The sequence below is a fragment of the Spermophilus citellus genome, assembly GCF_964194105.1.
Source record: "Spermophilus citellus genome assembly, chromosome: 4".
In the NCBI taxonomy this organism is placed as follows: domain Eukaryota; kingdom Metazoa; phylum Chordata; class Mammalia; order Rodentia; family Sciuridae; genus Spermophilus; species Spermophilus citellus.
In genome coordinates, this window is record NC_138185.1 from 125,756,710 (window position 1) to 125,779,482 (window position 22,773).

Genomic DNA, 22,773 nt, shown 5'->3' on the forward strand with positions numbered 1-22,773 from the left:
AAAGTATTTGTGAGTGTAGCCTCACTTAAAGATCATAAGTATTCTGCCAATAAAGTGAAAAATATTGTGAAAAAATTGTGAGCTATATATATTTCATGCATGGCAGGGTACAATGGATTTATATTTGAATTTACTTTTCATTGAAAAAAATGTTATTTTAAAAATGTATGTGCTGTTATTGCCAGTACAGATGGTACCTCCTATCAAAAGAAAAACAAAGGCATATGGCATAAAAATATTTTTAAAAGCTGCCAATTAGAACATAGATAATTCATATTTCAGTGGTCCACTCCAAGGCACTCTGGGTACTTGTCCTGTGAACTGTGATGCTCTCTAGCTTGTCTAACTCAGACAAACACTGATCACTGTCACATTTAGGCCTTTTGATAGGCCTTTCTTTAGTTTTGGGTAGCTTCCTCACATACTGCATTTATTACTCTGTGATTCCCCAAAGATTAAAATACTCAGCAACTATTTTCACTATTGTGTTTCTCTGGATGGATGTTTTAGTTCATAGTTTGACACAGAAGTGTTCTGGGTTAGCATTCATACTATTTTGTTTTATTTTGGCTTATCAATTAAGTTCAGATTGCCAGAATTTCTATTCCATGTAAGGGTAAGTAACAGGGGCGACAGTATCCTCACATGTGAAAAATTAAAAAAAAAAACAGTATATTAAATATTTGTTTTAAATATAATGGAGATCTGTTGGTGAAGAACAGAGATTCTCGAGAGACAGAAAACCATGTGAAATCTACAATACCTTCACAATGATCAGTGAAAGCATGTAGTGAAACTACCCAAGGCTAACTGGAGAGCATCTAAATTTTTTTTTTGTGTGTGTGGTGCTAGGGATTGAGCCCAGGGCTTTGTGCATGCAAGGCAAATACTCTACCAACTGAGCTATATCCCCAGCCTGCATCTAACAAATTTGATGTAATAGTGTCCAGCATTCATACAAGACCAGAAATACTAAGCACATTAGAAAGCTTAATAATTCAAGAGTCAGTAGGCAGAGTATATTGAATCTCACCTTAATAGTGAGGCATAATTAGCTGAGATTGAGCACAATCTTATTCATATTTAACAGATTTTAAAAGCAAGATCTGAGGAACCATTGTTTACCTGTAACATTCTATCCAGAAAGATTAAAAATATTTATAGAACACCAAATTATCCAGTGATCAGCACAGTACTATTTGCCATCTCTGACACCCAAATAAAAATTACCAGGCATGGGCTGGGGTTGTGCTCAGCGGTAGCATGCTTGCCTTGCATGTGTGGAACACTAGGTTTGATCCTCAGCACCAGGTAAAAAAAATAAAATAAAATAAAGATATTGCATCCAAGTAAAAAAGTAAAAAAAAAAAATTACCAGGATATGAAGTAGCATAAAAATATATTGTACAACGAGGAGAAAATTTACCTGTCAAAGCTGACCAAGGATAGGCACAGATGTTCAAATTGGTAATCGAGAGCACCAAAATATTTACTATTAAGAATTGTATGGGTTTAAAAAGTTAACTTGAGATATAAAGTTAAAAGATTCAGTTTGAGTTTCCAGAGATGGAAAAGTCTAATATAAAAAATAAAATGGCTTAGATTTATAGATATTAGACATTACAAAAGAAAAGTGAATTTTAAGCTCATATGAATAGAAATAATCCAAAGTAAAAGAGAAAGAGAAAAAAAGAACAAGAACAACAAAGAAACCCAGAACATTAGTGAGCTGTGGAGCCTAATGTACATGTTAAGTAGAATTTCCAAAGGGGTTGGAGGGAGCAGAAAGGCTAATTTAAGAAATAATGACTGAAATTTTTCCAAATTTGAAAATAGCTCAACAAACCCTGAAAATCAGAAACACAAAGAAAATTATAACATGTCATATCCTAATAAGTTTGTGTAAATAAAGAGAGAAAATAAAAATCTTAAAAGCAGCTGTGAGGAGAAAGACATGTCATGTGCATGAGAACAAAAATAAGAAAAACAGCAGACTTCTCATAGAAAACAAAAAAGCAAAGACAATGGAGCAAGATCTTTAACATTTTTAAAAAATAACAATCAAAATCATATGATCATCTCAGTAGATGCAGAAAAAAAAGTGACTAAATCCAATATCCATTCCTCTTCAAAACTCTATTCACTGGGAATAGAAGGTGGCTTTCTACTTTAATAAAGGGCAATTTAAGTAATGCTACAGATTATACCATTGTCAATCAAGAAAGGAATGTTTTACATTTAAGGCTGAAGACAATACTAAGATGTTTGATCTGATCAATCCTATTTGATTTTATACTGGAAATCTTAGCCAGTACTAGAGGGCAGTCAAAATTCTATTAGGTATTTTTTCTTTATTTTTGTTTTGTAAAAAATGACAAGTCACTCATATATTGCTGGTGGGACTGCAAAATGGTGTAAGCATTATGGAAAGCAGAATGGAGATTCCTCAGAAAAGTTAGAATGGAACCACCATTTGAACCAGCTATCCTATTCCCTGGTTTATACCCAAAGGACTTACAACAGTGACACAGCCACATCAGGTCAACTCATAATAGCTAAACTATGGAACCAATCTAGGTGCCCTTCAGCAGATGAATGATAAAGAAAATGTGTTATCTATACACAGTAGAGTATTACTCAGCCTTAAAGAAGAATGAAATTATGGCACTTGTAGTTAAATGGAACAAGCTGGAGAATATCTTGCTAAGTGAAATAATCCACTCCCCCCAAAACCAATGACCAAATGTTTTCTCTGATATGTGGATGCTAATTCACAATAGGAGCCGGGGGTGAGAGAAAAATCAAGGTACTTTGGATTAGGCAAAGAGCAGTGAAGGGAAGGCAGGGGTTATGGGAATAATAGAATGGAATCAGACATTATTACCCTATGGACATGAATTATTACACAACCAGTATGGCTCTAAAACATGTACAACCAGAAGAATAAGAAGTTATACACCATTTATATAGGATGTGTCAAAATGCATTCTACTGTCATGTATAACTAATTAGAACAAATAAAAAAAATTAAAAAATGACAAACTAATTTTAATTTAGTGTGGAAATAACTGAAAAATACTAAAATAGTGAAAATAATTTTGATAAAAAAGAAGGAAGTTGGAAGATGAATACTACCTTATTTTAAGACTCATAAGAATATGATAATAAATACTATGAGGTATTAGAATACAGGTAAATAGATTGATATAATAAAATAAAAAACCCAGAAATACAGCCATACATATACAGAGAAATAAATTTTATCAAGGATACAAAAGCAATTTATCAAAGAAAGGAATTTAGTTTTTAAAACAATGACACAGAAATAATTGTATGCTCATATGCATAAAATGAGTTTATTACTTATACTACATTTTAAATTATTTCAAAATGTTTTATAGGCCTAATGTAAAACTTACAACTCATGCAAATATAAAATAAAAATATTTTAAAATAGTCAAAATGCTAGAACAGACACTTAATCAAAGAAGATACATAGCACATTGAAAAAAAAGATGCTTAAAATTATTAGGGAAATGCAAATTAAAACCTTACATGATACCAGTGCACACCAAATAGAAAGGCTAATATGAAAAAGACTAGCCTTAGGGCTGGGGATATAGCTCAGTTGGTAGAGTGCTTGCCTTGCATGCGCAAGGCCCTGGGTTCAATCCCCAGCACCACACACACACACACACACACACACACACACACAAAAGACTAGCCTTATCAAGTATTAGAAGGTTGTGTTAGATCTGTAACTTGCACACATTTGTGGTATAACTATACACACTTGGGATGCTACACAGTATGAAAAGGAATGAACTACTGATATACCCTACAACTTGAACTGATCTCCAAGAAATTACACTGAGGGAATGGAAGCACACAAAAGAGCACATATGTCATGATTGCATTTATAAAAATGTTAGAAAATGCAAAAGGAAAAGTATCCTACAGCATCAGAAAGCATAGCAATGACTGCCTTGGCACAAGGGAAGTCAGAAGGGGAGACTTCCAGTGCTCATTAATCTTATCTGTGGTGAAGATATGATCATGAGTTATACATACATCAAAACTTAACAAATTGTATATTCATGTGTAGAATTTACATTATGTCAATTATACCTCAATAAGCTATTTCTAAATTATTGAATTTCCATCTTCTCCTAAGAATCTGGGACTTTTCACTGCATGGTGTCTGCATCATCACATGGCAACACAAGCCCTGTCTTTTCTCAGAGTTGTGTTCCCTGTTTTGCCATGGTTTCCATCCCTCCGCCTTTCTGCCCTTACCCTGCTTTACTCATTTATTAGACTCCTATAGGAATCTGAATTTACAAGTACCAATTGATTTCCTGTCTTGTATTTAAAAAACAAAGGAATATTAAAGTAGTCTCTTCCATCACTCTAAAGGGAGAAACTATCCAAATTCCTTAACTCATTCTATTGTTATCTGGTCCCAACTAATTTTTCCCGACCTATTTCTTAACACTTTCATTCATCAGTCCATATACACAAGAGACTCCACTTCTTACCCACTTTGCCCACATTCCCAAATAAGCCTGTGTTTTGGGTTTGTTTACTTAGCATGTTAATGAGATTCCTGTTTAAACCATTTGTAAAGAGAGGACAAAATGAAAAGAACTACCTTTAAATCCACTTAGAGCTTCCTACTTCTACTAAATGGCAATTAGGAGATTTTTTTTTTTTAGCTCCCAAAAGTATAGTGATAGAAAGAAAGAAACCCTTGAGAGAAAAATTTATATCTTGCTATTTAGATGCAAGACATAAGAGGTTTAAAAATAAATGTGATTATAGAAAACAAGAGGTCATAAAAGTTCTCATCAGCCATTTCATCAGTGCAGGTTACTGTAGGTATGGTTCTGTCCCAACTGACGAGCCAGGTGATGTCCAGAGCATTTTTACTGTCACTGGTCATAAACCTTCACTGTTAAAATACTGCTAAAAGAAGCCTACAAATTTCTAGCTAAGTTGGGTCATTCCCAGGTTATAGCTCATGTTGTGAATCTTGTGTTTTCCCTCTACAAAGTCATCCTAACTGTATTTCTTCTTTTTGCCTGAAGTATTCCTTTTATTCTTGTTTTTCTAAAAATAAAGAATAAATAGTAAGGGTTTTGAGAATATTAGGTAGGTTTATAACATCAGTTTTACTTTTTGTAATTTCCTCATAAGAGATTATTAAAATATAATTATTTACATTCTTTTATAGATTGTCTTAAATTTTTCTCAGAGTTTAATATGTGTATAAGCTTTACATTTTATACTCACAAATAAAACTTCTCATCCCATACTGGATTCAAGTTTCCAAAAATGGTTTTAGTCCTTCTTTTGTTTTTTCCAACTTGAACTGTAACATATGGGTCACTGGACCCTGTTTTGTCTTTTGCCTGCAAGCCTTGTGCAGAAACCACTGAAATAAACCAAAATAAACATTTTAATATAATGATGATTTTCAAAACAAAGTTAAGGAAATTATTTTCTATCATTTTGTTCCCTGGGTTTGCAGATACATCCCATTGCTTTCATTCTCACAACCAACAGGACTAATAAAGAATAAGTATATTAAACATTAAAATCTTTCCTGTGACATTTGCTATGACTGAATACTGTTCTGACATGTACATTATCACATTTTCTCTATTCATTGGTCTGTTGATGGCCACTTGGGTTGATTCCACATCTCAGCTATTGTGACTAGTACCACAATACACATGGGGATGTAGGTGGCTCTTTGACATATGAACTTAATTCCCTTGCGATATGTACCCAGTAGTGGGACTGTTGGATAATTTGTACCTCTATTTCATTTCTTCTCTTTGGAATTTCCATATGGTTTTTCATTGTGGCTATGTTAATTTATATTCCACGGAGAGTGTACAGATATACCCTTTTCTTCATATTATTGTCAACACCTATCTTTCTCTTTTTGGCAAATAGCCATTCTAATATCTATGAGGTTATAACACATTGTGATTTCAAATTGCATTTTCCTGATAATTAGTAATACTGAGCATTTTTTATATACTTGTTGGTCAGTGTAATTTTTCTTTTGAGAAATGTTAATTTAGGTCTTTTGCTCAGTTTAAATAGAAATTTGAAAAGATCAAACTCAGCCATTTGTGACAATATTGATAAATTTGGAGGACATTTGTTAGGTGAAAATAATCCAGACACCAAAAGATAAATATCACATGAAGTCATGTATATGTAAAATCTAAAACAGTTGGTCTCACAGAAGAAAATAAGTGTAGTGGTTGCTAGAACCTGGGTGGCTTGGGGAAGATGAGATGGGAAATTTGTCAGGATACATACTTATAGTGAGATAGGAGGAAGGCATTTTCAAGAGGTATACTGAAATATATCAAAAAGGTGACTCTACACACAGTAATGGGACTCTAGTTAATGACAATACACTATATTCTTAAAACATGTAAAGACAATATATATGCTCTCACCACAGCAGTGATAACAATGTGACATAATTCATTTAACTAACTAGAGTTAACTAGTGCACAACATATATAATGTGTGTATGTACATATATACGTATATTTATATTTATAAATATCATGTTGTACATAGTTAAAAACATACATTACCTGTAAATTAAAAAAAATAAAAATCTTCCTTTGACCAAGATTTGATTCTGCCTCTAAAGAATAATAGCTACATATAATTAATATAATAATAGCTATTACAAAAATTGCTTGCTGATGCATATGTGTTTTTACTCTATACTCATATGTACATTATTATATAAATATATAGAAAGATGATGAGACATGGATAATATGTGAAAAGTTACATAGTATGAGTCAAAGGCCTTTGATTTACAAATTTTTATGAGTTTGCTGTCAGTAATGATCAACTCAATCCAGTAAACGAAGGATTTTTATTTTACCCTATAAATACAAGTAAGTCAAGAAATTTTTTAAATGTTAACATCATACATAGGCACTTGCTGTTAACATCACAAGCAACTTCAGATGTTCTAATTACTAGATATCACTAAATGCAAATGACCTTTACTCAAGTATCAAATAGATGTGTGAGTAGTAACTAAATGATTTCTCAATTAAAAAAAAACACTCACTAAAGAGGTTATTACACTTGTAATTTGTTAGTTGCAAGCAGTAACAAAGCTAATTTCTTGTAATTTTCAGGGTATAGATTAATATATTAGAAGAAGACAGACTGAAGTTACTCCAATTATCTAGTATATACTTTAGAAATACAAAGTCACTGCTAGAATTGTCAATATTGACAAGATTGAAAAAAATATACTTACTTTACCTATAATTATTTTTAATGGTGATTTTTGAGACACAAAGAAATCTCAATATAGAATAAAACTTTTGAGGAAGACATATTTTTACCTGTAATGGTTATTTTTGCTGACCACTTAGATGTTCCATCCAATACACTCTGCTTGGCGGCCTTTGTGTACTGCACAAAATCTTCTTTAGAAATATGAAACATTTCCTGAATTACTTCAAATACCTCTGGCCTGTTTTTCTCCCTGATCTTCATTCTTTCCTTCATGGCTGTAATAATGCTCTGCGTCTTGTCTTCGGCGCCATGCTTAGAACTCTTTTCTGCTGCTCCTATGGTGGAGACATCAAGGGTGGTGTGAATGCTCAGGAGTTACTTTTTGATGGTTCAAATGAGGGAGAGAATAAAGAAGAAATATAGGAATTAGTGAATGCTTTCATTCTGAGGACTGGGCGGGGGGGGCACTATTTTAAAGAAAATATCAGAAGAATAAATCACTATATTGAGAAACAGAACAATTAAACTTCACTGATAAATGGGCCTCTGTGATTCCTGTTTTTTTTTCCATAAGTAATATTGGAATAAATTAGGGGATATACAAATATTTGGTCTGAATTTCCCAAAACTAAAATTCAAAAACCAATAGTTCTCACAAACATGTTATGTAACATGTATTTACTTGATGAGTATTCAAAACAAAATTGAGAAATAGATCAAATATAAATGGTAAATATTGCTCATAAATTGACAGTTTGAAAACTTGCATTCATCCAACTATCTATTTTTTTTTTTTTTGGATAAGACTTCCCCCAAATAAACAGCATAAAATTTTAATTTTAAAATTTTCTCTTCTGCATGTTATACATTGAAAGAAGGTAATATTTCACTTAAAATGAAATTACCATTGCTCCTGTTGAAAAACTATATGGAAACAAGTGGGCTTGATAACCCATGTAGTGTCTGACAGACTACAGACCTGAACTCTCTTTCTTTTACAAATCCATAGTTTTAAACATGCTGACTTTTTACCTTCTACTCAAAACCTTTTTTGACTTCTAGGACATTGTTTTTGGTGATTGTTCTCAACTTTCTGGGTATTTATTTGCAAAACAAATTTTTTCTGACAGGTGAAGCTTTTCCAAAATTTGATTTCTGGGTCTTCCCTAACCTTCTTTACCTATCAGCCAGCCAGCTTTCTCACCTCTGGGTGTGATGTCCTCGGCTACACAATATTATACAAGTGAATAGTGAAATACAGTTCTGATTCTCACAACTTCTGTGTGTGTTTGAAGTGAGAAAACAAAAGCTCATGTACCAGCATTTGCAGGAACTTCCACTGCTAAAACCTAACATTTTTGGAAAAGAAGCAACTTAGATATAGTGAAAAGAATCCAAAGACTAGTGCAAATAGTGTTGTTGCTCAGTTTGTACTATATTTTTTTTCTAACATACTATATTTATGAAATAGGCATCTATCTTAGAAAATATCTGAATATTATCTGGAATAATTTATTTGCATAATTCCTACCACAGAAGATATCTTCCTTAAGAATATTTGAGCCTAATTCTGTGATTATTGAGATCAATTGAAATATAAAAATATAAAAACTAACACAGAAGGGAAGATTCAATATTAATTTTCATCTTGATAAACTCATATACAATTTAATAGCTCTAATTTAGTGAAAATATTCACTTATTTGAAAATATAACATTTATTTCCTGAAGTGAAATAATACGGTCATATTATTGTGGATAGCAGAAGGTAAAAGAGAAGAAAGATTATTACAGTGGTAGAAAGAGCAGATGACTTGTCTTTATTATTTTTTAACTTGAAAGATCTAAACCACATTTAAGTGAAAGAAATAAAAAAAGGAATGAATTCTATGTAAGGCAATGCCCTACTCATCTGTTCAAAAGATGCTCTATTACAGCTACAGATTTGTAAATTATATATGCTTCAGTAAGTATGCATGTTTGCTTGGTTTAACTACATCATTCATAATTCTTTATAAAATTTGCTTAAGCTGTACTAAACAATTACAGCTACTCAATGGGCATATTTTGCTTGAAGTATTGGAATATTCATTATATATAAATGGCAACTTGTGTCTAGAAGATATTAACTCCAGGATTTTAAATGCCCCCAAAGTTTGGGTTTTTGACAGATATGCTAAAGATATTAAAATGGTTAGAAATATCAGAAAATTGTTGACTCTCCCCCAAATTTCTAAATAGTTATAATAGTATTATTGTGGTTATTAGAACCCAAATGGCTCTAGGAAAGAGTGCTACACTCCTACAGAATTATATATACTTTGGATTATTTTTCTAAATTCAGGAAGTATCCAGCTACCCCCACAATAGATACTGATACAAGCAATAACTACCAAATTCAAAGCTCAACTATCAAGATTTTTTTTTATCCAAATGAATAAAATCTCTAACCTTAATGAGTGCCTCTTGAATCATTTAAAATTAATTAGGGGGCTGGGGTTGTAGCTCAGTGGTGGAGTGCTTGCCTCACATATGTGAGGCACTGGGTTCGATTCTCAGCATCACTTATAAATAAATAAAATGAAGGTCCCTCCACAAGTAAAAAAAATATTTAAGAAAATATTTAAAAAATATTTAAAAAAATATTTAAAAAAAATCAATTAGGAAATCTTAACAATTAAGTTTGGAATCTTTCACCTTTTCTCTGGATGTTGCAGCAGAGCATGTATTCCAGTAAGCAGACAACAGAAAGATCCATGAGCTGAAATTGCCAATTTAGGGAGAGCAGATTGACAAGGATTTACATTTAAGCCTTTGTCTGTCATTGCTAGAGAAGATATTTGGCGCTTCAAAAAATATTTATTTTATATTTTTATTCTGAAGAAAATAAAATGACTTGACTTAGAATTATTTAGCTCAGAGATACAGACACAAATTCTTAATTTTTGTCACTAATTTACAAGTACTTTCCATTGTTTATTAAACCCACATAACACATCTGATTTTTTAAATTAAGCTATTTCTTAAGTAACTGAAATTTTTCATGAGTTTTCAGTCCTCTGGGTTTATTGTTTTCCTTCAAGCCTGTTCATTTTATTTCAAAGCAATGAAAGATAACTTTAAGTTTGCATTTATATAAATCTTCCTTCAAAATGTATGCTAGATGGTCTAATATTGCCAATTGGAGAACAACAACAAATGAGATGAAAAGAGATAATGTACAGTGAAAGCACTTTGTAAAGTATAACACATTACCTAAATGAACTGTATCATTGTTACTTTTAAAAGCACTTAACTGACAGATCAAATAATGTAATCATGAACAATAAAACTGCAAGATAATTCAGCCTTAAAGAGAAGAAAACTTATTACAGGAAGGGCAAATCAGTTCCCTTCTATAGAATTTAATGGTATAATCAAGTAATCAGACCTACCATTTTCTTCATTTTTATTGTATATTAGTCATAACATCCAAATTTCACATGAAATTCATAATTTTACCATCTTTCCAAGACCATTTATAATTTTTATAATTTTAGTGTTGTTTTCCAAAAAAGTATCTATACATACATAAAAATTTCAATATTCTCCTTTGTTCCCACTCTTTTTTCTTCTGATTTTTCTCTTTAGCTGTTCCAAAACACTTCTATTCTGTTCAATTCATCTATCCCAGCCATATTACCCTCCTTCTCAGCATATGATTATATCTTCTTAGCAAAAAGCAGAGGCCTTATAAATTCAGTGTTCCCATTTTCTCTATGTTACAGATAAGAAAAGAAGAAGGAAAAAATTCAAAACCCTGACAAATTGTAGTACTAGGAGATTTCTATGATGTAAATACTCCAAAGTTACTGATTTTAAGCAATTGTCTCACAAAATTCTTGTGTATTTAATAATCACCAATGATATGCATGAACTTCTCTCAAGCTAGACTACAAGGTAAACCTTTATTAAATGTGGATCCCAAGGATCCCATAAACTATTTTGATAACAGCATACACTCACTATATATAGAATTCAAATTATTTCTTGGGGGAATATAAGATAAAATGATTAACATAACTGAGTGTTTAATTTGTCTCTGTGTTTAACTTAACTTGTTCTATACTCATTGTAAACTTTGACTCTAAGGCCACAATTCTGGAAGAAACAAGGATACATCAATTTAAAAGTATAATTAATCTGTGGAATAAATCTCATGAAGATACAAAATATATTTGGCTCTTGGAGTTCTGAGAGAACAAATGCTATGTGCCTGTCATTAGAAAGCATAATTTGGTTGACCTACATTCTACATGGATTTCATAGTCAGCATGAAGCAAATATAAATTGAAGAAACACTTTAAGAATATAATTTTTAAATAAGGCAAAAGTGCATAGTAGTTAATGATGCTTTGGTATAGGAGGAGACAACCCTGAATGTAAATTTATCTATCACTTACTGATATGATCTGAATCTTTGTGATTCCTAAAATTCATATATGGAAACCTATCTCCAAGGTGACAGTATTAGGAGGTGAAACCTTCAGAATGTAGGAATGACACGAGGGAAGAATCCTCAAGAATAGTAATAGTGCCCTAATAAAATTGGCCCAAGAGAGCTCTTCTCCCCTTCTACCATGTGAGGACAGCAAGAAGCCAGTAGTGTGTACTCTGCAGAATCTACTATGCTGAGACTCTAATCTGTGTGTCCCACCTTCAGAACTGAGACATAAATTTTTGTTGTTCATTTGCCCAGATTATGGTAACTTGTTACAACATTCTAGATGGAGTAAGATACTAGCCAGTTGGACTTGGGCTAGCTCTCATCTCTCTAAGCCTCATCTGAAAAACAAAAAGAAACAACAGTAATGTCTCCCTTAATAATAGCATTGTGTGGAGATGGAATGACATAGTTCATCTGGGTATAATGATAATAATCAAGTGTAATGATTTCAGAAGGTTAAAAAGTGAAGACAGAAGCATTCATTAAAGAATTTCTCCTTAATTAGTAATTTTAGAATGTTGAACTTCATAATCACTGTGGAACAACTCCTTGAGACTCCCAAGGACCTTACTATGCCCAGTGCATCACTTGCTAAATGCTCTATAATTATTTGCCAGATGAGGGTCAATGAAATGCTTAAGACAAAAGAAATTAGAGTTTAAAGAAACTGAAAATAGTTTTTCGTTCTTCTTCTTTTTAAAAATATCCTTCAACACTCATCTGCATTTGAGATTAATGAAATCAAAGAAGACAGGTGAGAAACACCCATAGAAATCAGGCAGAGGGTCTGATGCTTTTTCTCTCTAGGAGTCTCAAGCATAGAAATGGGTTCTTTTCCCTTTCTTTTTCACTAAAATCATGTAGGTGGGCCTGCTTTGGGTGCCTGCTTTTCTTTCCCATGCAGTCATGTAGGAGGGCATAGAGTTGGTATTTTGTACCCTTTTCCATTAATGGCTTTATATCCAAGATAACCTCAACCCTCCTCTTTTAACATGCCTTCAATCTTTTCAAGGAACCTGCAACTCCCCCAGGCTTCAAGTCAACCGCCTCCTTTTTCTCATACAATCAAAGCCACACACTCTACATTTCTTGCAAACAACAAAGGACTGACATTTAGCAGGAGGGTAATTGGAAGAGCACAGATCTAAGGTAGCATCATCTCCCACTTCTGTAGGTGGCTCGTGATTACAGTGGGGGAGTGTGGGCAGGGAGCCCCCTCCAGCGAACCACCATCTTCTCTAAAGTGACTTCACTGTGAGTGAGCCTGCCACCACCACCACCACCAACTTTCCTGCCCCTCTGCCTATACCATCCCCACGGTCTTCAATCAGACCATTAGTGGTAAATGTAAACTTTTAGAATGAGTTTTTGAACATGTGTATATTTTTAAAATATAAAAACTGAAATGCACTCTTATAATTGTATGCTAAAGATATTGTATCTCATCATTATATCCTACAGATCTCTCAGTCATAAAGGATTGAGGGAACAAATTGATAAGAAAAGTATGTGCTTAATTTTTGAAGTACTTTTACTAAGCAAGGAAAACAAGAAAGCAAGGAAGAGATGGTAGGAGAAAAGATAATTATGTTCTTATCACATATTGCTACATAGATTACTTCACTTATTAAAAAAATAAACAAATGAAAATAACACACACAAAATTTAAACACAAGATTTCTTTCCATTATGTTTTTTTAAAGTAGCATCTGGCAACATAGCTGACATAACTGTTCTTCATTACTGTTGGAAGCTGGCCTGGCACTTGAACCAAGACCATGTTGTCCTCCTGTGGGCCATAAACCACCTCACAGAACACCAACCTCAGTCGGGTCACTCTGACAACGCTGAAGTAATACAGGCAGGTCACTTCATTATTTTTTATAAACATAAAAACAAAATTGCGTTGCAAACCAGCAAATACCAAACATTCCCTCCATAAGAACAGTGGCCATTGTTTCTTCAACAAGTACGCTAAATCTTCTCTATAGCCTGCTTTCTTTCTAGATAAGTTTTGTTGTTATTGTTTTCTTTTGTTTAAAAGACAGTGTCTTGCTATATTGCTCAGCCTGGCCCTGAACTCCTGGACTCAAGTGATCCTCTGGCCTCATCCTCCCAAGTAGCTGGAACTAAAATGGTGTCCATTGTGCCCTGAGTTTTGAAGATGTGCAGTCATAGAATTGTCCTTACTTCCAGAGGGCATCCTATCAGAGTGAACTTTGCTTTCTCATACTATCTTGCTGAGATACCCTCCAGTTCGCCTCACAGTAATAAGTAGTAAAGAGAACTTGTAAAACTGCAGGTCTGTTCCTGGTGGCCTTCAGCTGGAGGACATAAACAGGTATAATTAACTCTCTTCATAGATGAGGCAAACGATGTCAGCAAAGTTTTCTTTAAAAAGTCTGATAAACACAGAAAAGTTAGACTTTTAAAAAAATAGCTCAAGACTGTGAATATGTGTACATTTATAAACATTGCATGTGTGTATAGAATACCTCCATGGCATTATGTAAAGCCATACTCTTTTTCCTGGTCCCTCTTTCAGTGACTGGCTTTAACACCTGAAAATGCTCCATTATTAGTCTATTCCTTTGGGTTACAGAACTGATTATTGTTTTTAAAAAACTAGTTCCATTTTATATACATTTATGTATCAGTTTATTACTCTTAGTACTGTCAAAAAGTCAATGCTCACACCAAGACAGGTTGATGGAGTGGGGTATGTTGGGGATGGCTACAGATGGCAGGTCCTGAGAAGTCATGATGGGGATCTCTGCAAAGTCAAATCTGGGGACAAAATTTCTAAACAGGGAACAAATGAGAAAGTGTGAAAGCACTGAAAATAAAACTAAACAATTTCATTTTGTGTTAGGACCAATCTAACTTATTTATTTGTAAATTAGGAAAGAACACCAGGCTAGGAGTTCAGAGATCTGGGCTCTGATCCTGACTGTACTATTTATTTGATTCTTCTTGACAAGATACTAGATCTTCTGAACTCAATAAAATCAGTCCACTGGGTTCTCCAATGCACTAATCTAAAGCTCCCTAATAGGAGATGCTCATATAGACAGATGATCTTCACCCAACGGCAGATTCCTTTTACTCATATGCCTTCATTCATTGTATACCCACATTTTAAGCAGCTCCAGTGCTTCAATATGTGCTAACTTCTGGGAAAATAATCTGGTCTCCACCCTGTAGCAATGCCTGAACAGAACCCTATGTAGAAGCTTGCTGATCTCATTACATGAACACATTTTGTATATTCTTTTTGAAAGAATATCTATGGTTTCCAAGATAGATGTTCATATCTATTCATCAGTTAGTTTTAGAAAAAAAAAGCATACTTTCTTCCTAGTTCTAAAGGCCTGGAATAAAGCTCCCAGCCACAGAAGGTGTTTGATAAATACAAATATTTAACTGCTTTAAAACATCATGAATGCAAAATGTGCTAATAGGACAAGAAAGAGGAATAAATACTCAATTTGCAAATAAGAGTACTCTAGCCAGATTTTATTAATGTTATGAATTTGTGATAGCTTGTACTAGGACACATAAACTTGATATAATACCAGTGGGAGAGAAACACAAGATATTGCTTTGCTGTGCTCTAGGAACAAGAACTCTCTGGCCTTATGCAGTTACTTGAACTTTTTAGGTAGGAATAAAAATTAGGCAAAACGCTTATTCCATGGGATGCTGGGATTCTTTCTTGGACATATGTAAGGAAGTATAGCCCAGCTGAGTTAGGTGCCACTACTATTTGCATATTTTCTAAGTTTCTCTGGTTGTCTCTTTTCTATATTGAAAAGGTAATCAAGGAAAATATTTTACATGTAATCTCTCTTTTATGTATGCCTCACTCTGCACACAATCCCCATCCCACATTAACCTCATTCAGGGTCACAACCTGTTCCTCCATTTTCTATAATTCAGTTCTTCCAACACTAAATATTTTTTTTTCCAGAAAAGAATAGAATATATTTTTAAAGGAAAAGTAGGTGGACTCTGACTAGCCACTGACTTGGGAATTGAAGGAGAAGAACAAGTCAATTCTCTTTTCTCTGTTTCCTTTTGACCTCCTCTGTTCTACCCACCACCTCATGTCTGTCAGCCTGGAGTGAAGAAGAGAGCAAAGTGTAGGAACCACCAAGAAGCACAACCAGCTAGACAGAAACTGAGAGTACTAGACCTTTCCATGTGTCTCTGAACCTGTGAGGAGGCACTGAACTAGTGAGCACCACCATCTGGTCTAATTACATTTGATGGAAAGTATGTAAGTCACAAACACAAGACTCCAGGAACATGAAATGCCAAACTCAAGTCAATTTGAAGCAACAATAAGAATCTCTCTTTTGAATGTCCCCTTAAAGCTTCTTTTCTTCTGTTTTAGTGTATGTGTGTTGATAGACTGCAATGATTTCAGAAAAGGATTACTAGAATAATGAGGGTTCCAAAGAATAGATCTTTATTTTCAAGTACTTGAAAAATTGTTATATACAATGGGGAAGCCAATTGATTAAATATTTTATCCAGAGGTAAGATATGGCTGATTGAGTAGAAGACATAAGGAAGCCAACTTTGGTTCAGATTTTAATTTATGAATTAAAATGTTCTAGTAAGGTGTTAAGCTGCATACCACAGTGTTCAAAAAAAGTGTTCAGAAAGAAGCTAACCAAGGTGCCCTTAAAAAGATGCATAAAGAAATGTGGTATATATACACAATGAAGTATTACTCAGCCATAAAGAAGAATGACATTATAGCATTGATGGTAAATGGATAAAACTGAATACTATCATGCTATGTGAAATGAGCAAGTGCCAAAAAGTCAGAGGTTGAATGTTTTCTCTAATATGCTGAAGCTAATCCAAACTAGGAGGGGTTAGAAAACAGAAGAAAGGTCAATGGAGTAGATAAAAGGGAATGAAGGGAAAGGGAGGAGGAATAGGATAGGAAAAAGGTGAAATGAATCTGACATAACTTTCCTATGTACATATATGAATATACCACAGTGAATCTCACCATCATGTATCTCCACAAGATATTAATTAAGAAGAAAAATTATAAATAAATACCAGAAAAATCAATAGAGTAGACGGAAGAGAAGCAAGAGAGGCAAGAGAGGAGGAAAAAGGGATGTACTGGGCACTGAATTAGAACAAATTATATTCCATGTGTTTATAATTATGTCAAAATGAATTCTAATATTATATATAATTAAAAAGAAATAATAAAAAATAAAAAGACAATAATATAAATTCTTATTAAATTTACTGGTAGTTTCATTTGTATACCTTCCACTCTGATTTCTCTTTTTTTATTCTTTCCTCTTCTTCACTGTTGGTCTGCATAGACACATGTCACACACCATGTCACTATTTCAAATTTCTTGCTTAGATCAATGAAGAGAAATTTCTTAAGGAAAGGTCACTGGTTCTATAGGGAGAATTTCAAATTTTATTGAAAGTTCTTGTGAAAAGTTGTGATGTTAAATACATATATTTGCAGAACTCCTTTCACATTAATGTGAGAGTGTTGCTTTCACTTAAAAAATAAGGAAGGATAATTAAAGAAAATGCCTACATATCCACCCTCATTGTTCTGAACTATTTTTGATTCTTCCAATATCCATGTGCATTTTATTGAATAAGCTCAATGAAAATGTTGGATAATATAATTGTCTGTCAAATAATTACTGCTGTTTAAAAAATGGAAATAGATTATAAAAATATTTCTAAAATTTAATGGATAGGTTGCCTCACTCCTTTTAGGAAGCTGAAAAGAGTAATGATTTCATTTCTTAGCTAAAATCTACATCATTTTTTTCTTTAAGGAATATAAGCCATTTGTTTTTAGATGACAATATTTTCTCTATCTGCTTCTCAAATGTCACTGCCTAATCTGCTCATTTTTTAACATACCTGTTTACAATTCACTTTTTAAGCACATGGACTAAATTTTAATTGGATTTTGTAATTAAGTTTGATAAGTAATATTGCCAATCCTTATACTTTTTAAGAAATCATTCCTAAATAAACTTTAAAAGGTTTTTTTTTTTAAAGAAAGGATACCACCTCTTTTACTTTAACTTTTTTTTTAAAGCATTTATTACCTTTAACGTAGTTTAATGATGTGATTGTGTTGGAAGTTTGCTAATCATCAAGGAAAGCTTGAGACTGTGTGCCTTCAACAAGCCAGCTGTGGCAGCATTTCTGACCATGTTTGTTGTGACATTTTCTTCTACCCTACTCAGTTTCCGGCAATCCATGCACCTTACATTGTCAGCATTCATATCAGCAACAAAAAGAGGAGACAATATTTGGATACAGAAAAAACACATTATTTGCAAGTGAATATCCATGCTTGAATAGATTTATCTGGCAATGGCTTTTTAGGAACACTCAGAAGATAAGTAGTGAAAATTCAATTATACATATTTTAGAGTATAATGTTTTGGCATTTGTGAATCTAAAGTCAGACAAAGGATTTTTTGGAAATAGAAAATTTAAGACAAATTGTAATTAAAAAAACACAGTGGGATGTATCTATGCAGAAGTGAGAAAGAATGGAGAGGCCATTAATATTAGAGCATCTACTATATGCCAGACTCTAAGCACAGAGGGTTTCATTTAGCCTTCCTAATGATTCTGACATAGATTTTATTATCTATTTTTTACTCAGTAGAGGAAAATAGAGGCCTGAGAACTTAAAAACATTCACCAGAGTGACATTTGTGTTAAATTACATTTTTCTTCAACATTCAAGACCAAGACCCCAAATTCCAAGGCCAGGGCAGGGCCTGTAGAAGGATGCTCCTGTCAGGCTGGCATCAAAGGGGCTAAGGAAGAATTTCAGTTGCTGTCATTACAGGGGTGTGCTTGGCTCTAGTTAGAGCATTATGTATTCCTACTTATTGCATTGGGCTATTACGAGATATGAGTAAGAAAATAGGTCAGTCGCTATGAAGATTTTATACTTGATGAGAGGGCACTTTCCCTCCAGGTACTCCCCCTTGATGAGTCTGACACAGGAGAAATGCATTATCAATGATACAACCTGATGAGCAAAATGGTATCTTTTGTGTAACTGGTAGGAAGAAGGCAGCTAGGAGATGCTGAAAACAAGAGCTGAGGAAATCCTACCGGAACATACATGGCATAAGGCAGAGAGAGGAGGCATACCATTTTTTTTTTTTTAGCCTAACCAACTACTCACTCTGCAAGCAGTCGGCGTTCAGGAGGTCTTGACACTTTTCATGGCACTTCACTCCACACTCCAGGCACTTCATGCCCTGCCGAGCAATGCCCCACAGGAGCCCTTCACACTCATAGCAGTAGGTGGGTGTTGTAGCAGTCCAGACCTCGAAGTTGTGTGGGGTGGTGGAAGACATGGGGTAGATCAGAGCCTGCAAGGTCTTCTTGAACACATGCATTTTCTGTGAGGATGAGAAAAGTGAACCATGCAAACCACATCAGTAGATTTGGAGAAGAATTTCAATACAAAACAAACTATTTTATCTTTTGTCCTTGAAAATGCTATCTTGAGAGAGTCCGCATATTCTTCTCTCAGTACTCTAGAGCCCTGTTCAGTTATTTGTACACAAAGAACTCCCTTAGGTTCCAAACTGGATTGGGCTCTGCTGTCACACACCTTCTTTCATGGCAGCCAGCAGTCTGAATTACTTGATAAAGCCCCTTTCCCGGCTACACTGCAAACTCCTCAAGGGGAAGGGTAATGAACATCTTACTCGTTACTACACCAACCCTTAGAGCCTAACCTAGCTTCTGACTAAATACAGGTATTTAGGAAATATTAATTTTAAAAAACATCAATTTATATTACTATTCTTAATCTTAGTAGACTTTTAGTAAAATTGTGAGGTTTAAGGAAAGCATTCTTATTTTTAAAAATTATTTTATTTATTTTAATTAGTTGTATATGACAGCAGAAAAACAATTCAATTCATATTACACAAATAGAGCATAATTTTTTATGTCTCTGGTTGAACACAAAGTAGAGTCACACCATTCGTGTTTTCATACATGTACTTAGGGTAATGATGTCCATTTCATTTCATCGTCTTTCTCCCCCCCATGTCTCCTCCTTTCCTGCTGAGAGCCATAGCCAAGTAGGACGCATGGCATTTTGATTTGAAAGGTGACCCTGCTCAGGGATTAGGGTGGCACCAGGTTTAGGGTGGATCCTGCTGGGAATAGGGCGGCTCCAGGATTAGGGCGTATCCTGCTGCCTCAGGCGCCTGCTCCTTTAGAGTTCCCATTGAGTTCCCGAGGGGTTCTGAGAGTATTGGTACGCAGAGCCAGGTGGAGGGAATGTATTTTTCCCAGAACGTGGGTGTAGAGTGCGGGTGAGTTGCTGTTGGAATCTACAAGGCTTTTGTGGTGGCTTGGTTATTTTGTGCCTAGCCAGACTGGGGCACTTTCTCTCCCTCTCCTTTGCCCTATCAAAAGTTGTCTGCCGAGCAATGAATTCCTCCCATGCTACCTACCCACAAGCATTCTTAATGCTGACTCCAAACCTTTAGACAAACCTTTAGATACACCTCTTTTGTATCCTACCCAGGCCTCTCTGACTGTTGCTCTCCATGACACTTTACCTCTCTTTAGCCCCAAACATGCTTCTTTTGTAATTCATTCTGCAGGGAATTCTTTTCAACACCTATCATTTAGAAAGTTTCTTATCAACTCATTAAGAAGAAAGAACTTGTAAAAAAGTTAAATGTGGCATTCTCTCATGCTGGTATATTTTAAAGGAGATAATTTTTAATAGTACATGGAAGGATTTTCTATTTACAAGTCATTGTTGAGTTGGAAAAAATACTAAATGATACTCAGGGGACTAGAGTTCCTTTGTATGAGTCTAATCTACGATCTTTAAAATGGGCTACTTTTGGCAAGAACTAACACTATCTTTCATCTTTCTTTGCTTAGTGCCTACACAGTACCTACCATTGTCCCTGGGATATAGAAGGGATGTATGTTTTTTGTTTTGTTTCATAAAATGAATAAATGTCCTGCCATTTACAGTCTAGACTTTTAGTCTAGAGTGAGAAATAAAGTCGTTAAGACTCACTTTCCTCATGCACCCTGCCTTTCATATGGTATTATTTTGAAGATCAAATTATATACTGATAACAAAAGTATTTTCCAGATTTCAAAACATTAAATAAAAATACTAAGTATTAGTATTAATGGGAGATTTTCAAAAACAAATAAACATAGGTGATAAAAGAGAAGTGATTGGACAAGTCCTACTATACTCTTCTCACAGCTCATTATGCGAGTGACTTCCTGAGAGACACACCAGTACTCTTCATAATTATATTTATTGACAATTTCCCATAATTCTCTGTTGACAAATGAATGCCTATTTACATAATCCCAGAGGAGCCTAACAGATAAGGAAGCACTTATAATTTTGCATTAATCATCCTTAAGTCTCATTTCAGAATATTTTCCTACTGTGTTAAAATGACCAACTGTGCATTATTTTTCAATTTCAAAGTATGGTAACAGCATTATTTCCCTTTATAAGTCCATTATCCTCACTGTGTTTTCCCAGAATATGTTTGATAATGGTATTGGGAGGTCCTCTACCAGGGAATTAAGCTTTGCTTCAAATTTTTCCTTGAATGACTAGGTCTATTCTTACTATTACATGAGGGTCTGGTCAGTCCAAAGCTCTTTATGTTTCAAATGAATCTACAGAACAGTAGCATGGAATATTAATATGGGAATTAATTAAATGGGGGGCCCCAGTGTCAGGATTTATACAACTAGAACTGGATCCATCCCTTTTCAATGATGATAACCTGAGCCAAGTAAATCTTTTAGCTTCATGTCAGAATGAAGATGTTTTACAGAAAACTATTGAGAATCCTTTGAGAATTAGAAGTATGTATTATTCATCTTTGCCTCCCCTTTACTGCCCAGGAGAGTATCTGCAATATCATTAAAGTGAATTGAATTATCTTTGGCATAACAGATTTTCCCCCAGAGATTCACAGTCTCCTGTTCTAGTGGTTTGAGGGACAAGGGTGTGTGTGTGTGTGTGTGTGTGTGTGTGTGTGTGTGTGTGTGAGAGAGAGAGAGAGAGAGAGAGAGAGAGAGAGAGATATTAATATAGAATCCCAGGTTTAGCTTAAAAACTAAGAAGAAAATTCAATAATCCTGAAATAAGTGCATCAAACATTTTGTTGTTTGTTTTAATTGGGGAAAGAGAACAATTATTCTAATTTGGTGTAATGCTAGGTGGGGATAGAGTAGTTTGCTACTGAGCTCAAGAAAAACAAGAAATTTGAATTTTAAAAGGGGAGCTGGTCAATGGGTTGTTTTTGAACATGAGATTATACACACACATTTCAAATTTAAATAAAAGACTAATCTATTTTATCTAATACTCTATATCTATTTTCTTTTTCTGAATTCAAGTAATGTCACTCCCATAAATCTTATGTTACAGTAGAACCAATAAGTATTAATTCTTGTAGAAAAATTAAACATGTTAGAAGAAAAAAATAAAAGCTCCGAATAGATATTTGAGAAAGTTCATTGACATGTTTTGTTTGCTTTGGTTTTGTTAAAGAGCCGTGATTCACTTCATGAAAAGGGAGAATGAAGCTAGTTTCAAAAAAACTAAGAAATATAAAAAATTTAATAGCATATTGAAAACCAATTGAATGGGGCATGAAAACAAATTCCAACACTTAACAGTTGTAGATGCTAAAGAAAAACATCAGATAACTCATTTGAGTCCCAGATAAATGATAATATTTTTTTCATTCTGGACTTTTGGGATACGGGGCTGTGTTTATCAAAGCTGAAAATTACTCTAAGCTAAATGACATATTATTTCAGCAAAGGGGAAGGGAAAATGATTATAAGATAGAAAAATCATCGATTTTATAACTGAAGAAAGCATATAAGATATAATTTCATTTAATTTATAAAAACAGTATTTAAAAAGCTACTTG

General features: G+C 34.0%; 1 protein-coding gene across 1 annotated transcript in view; it reads right to left on the reverse strand.

The window, feature by feature from the left end:
* The window catches only part of UNC13C (unc-13 homolog C), a gene marked incomplete at its 5' end in the record, with an annotated part of 578,171 nt that overhangs the window by 352,951 nt on the left and 202,447 nt on the right, over positions 1 to 22,773 (reverse strand). Inside the window, 3 exons of the mRNA XM_081292419.1 lie at positions 5,293 to 5,434; positions 7,401 to 7,628; positions 18,999 to 19,218. Of these exons, the coding sequence (XP_081148545.1) occupies positions 5,293 to 5,434; positions 7,401 to 7,628; positions 18,999 to 19,218 (590 nt within the window). The remainder of the gene's footprint in view (positions 1 to 5,292; positions 5,435 to 7,400; positions 7,629 to 18,998; positions 19,219 to 22,773) is intronic.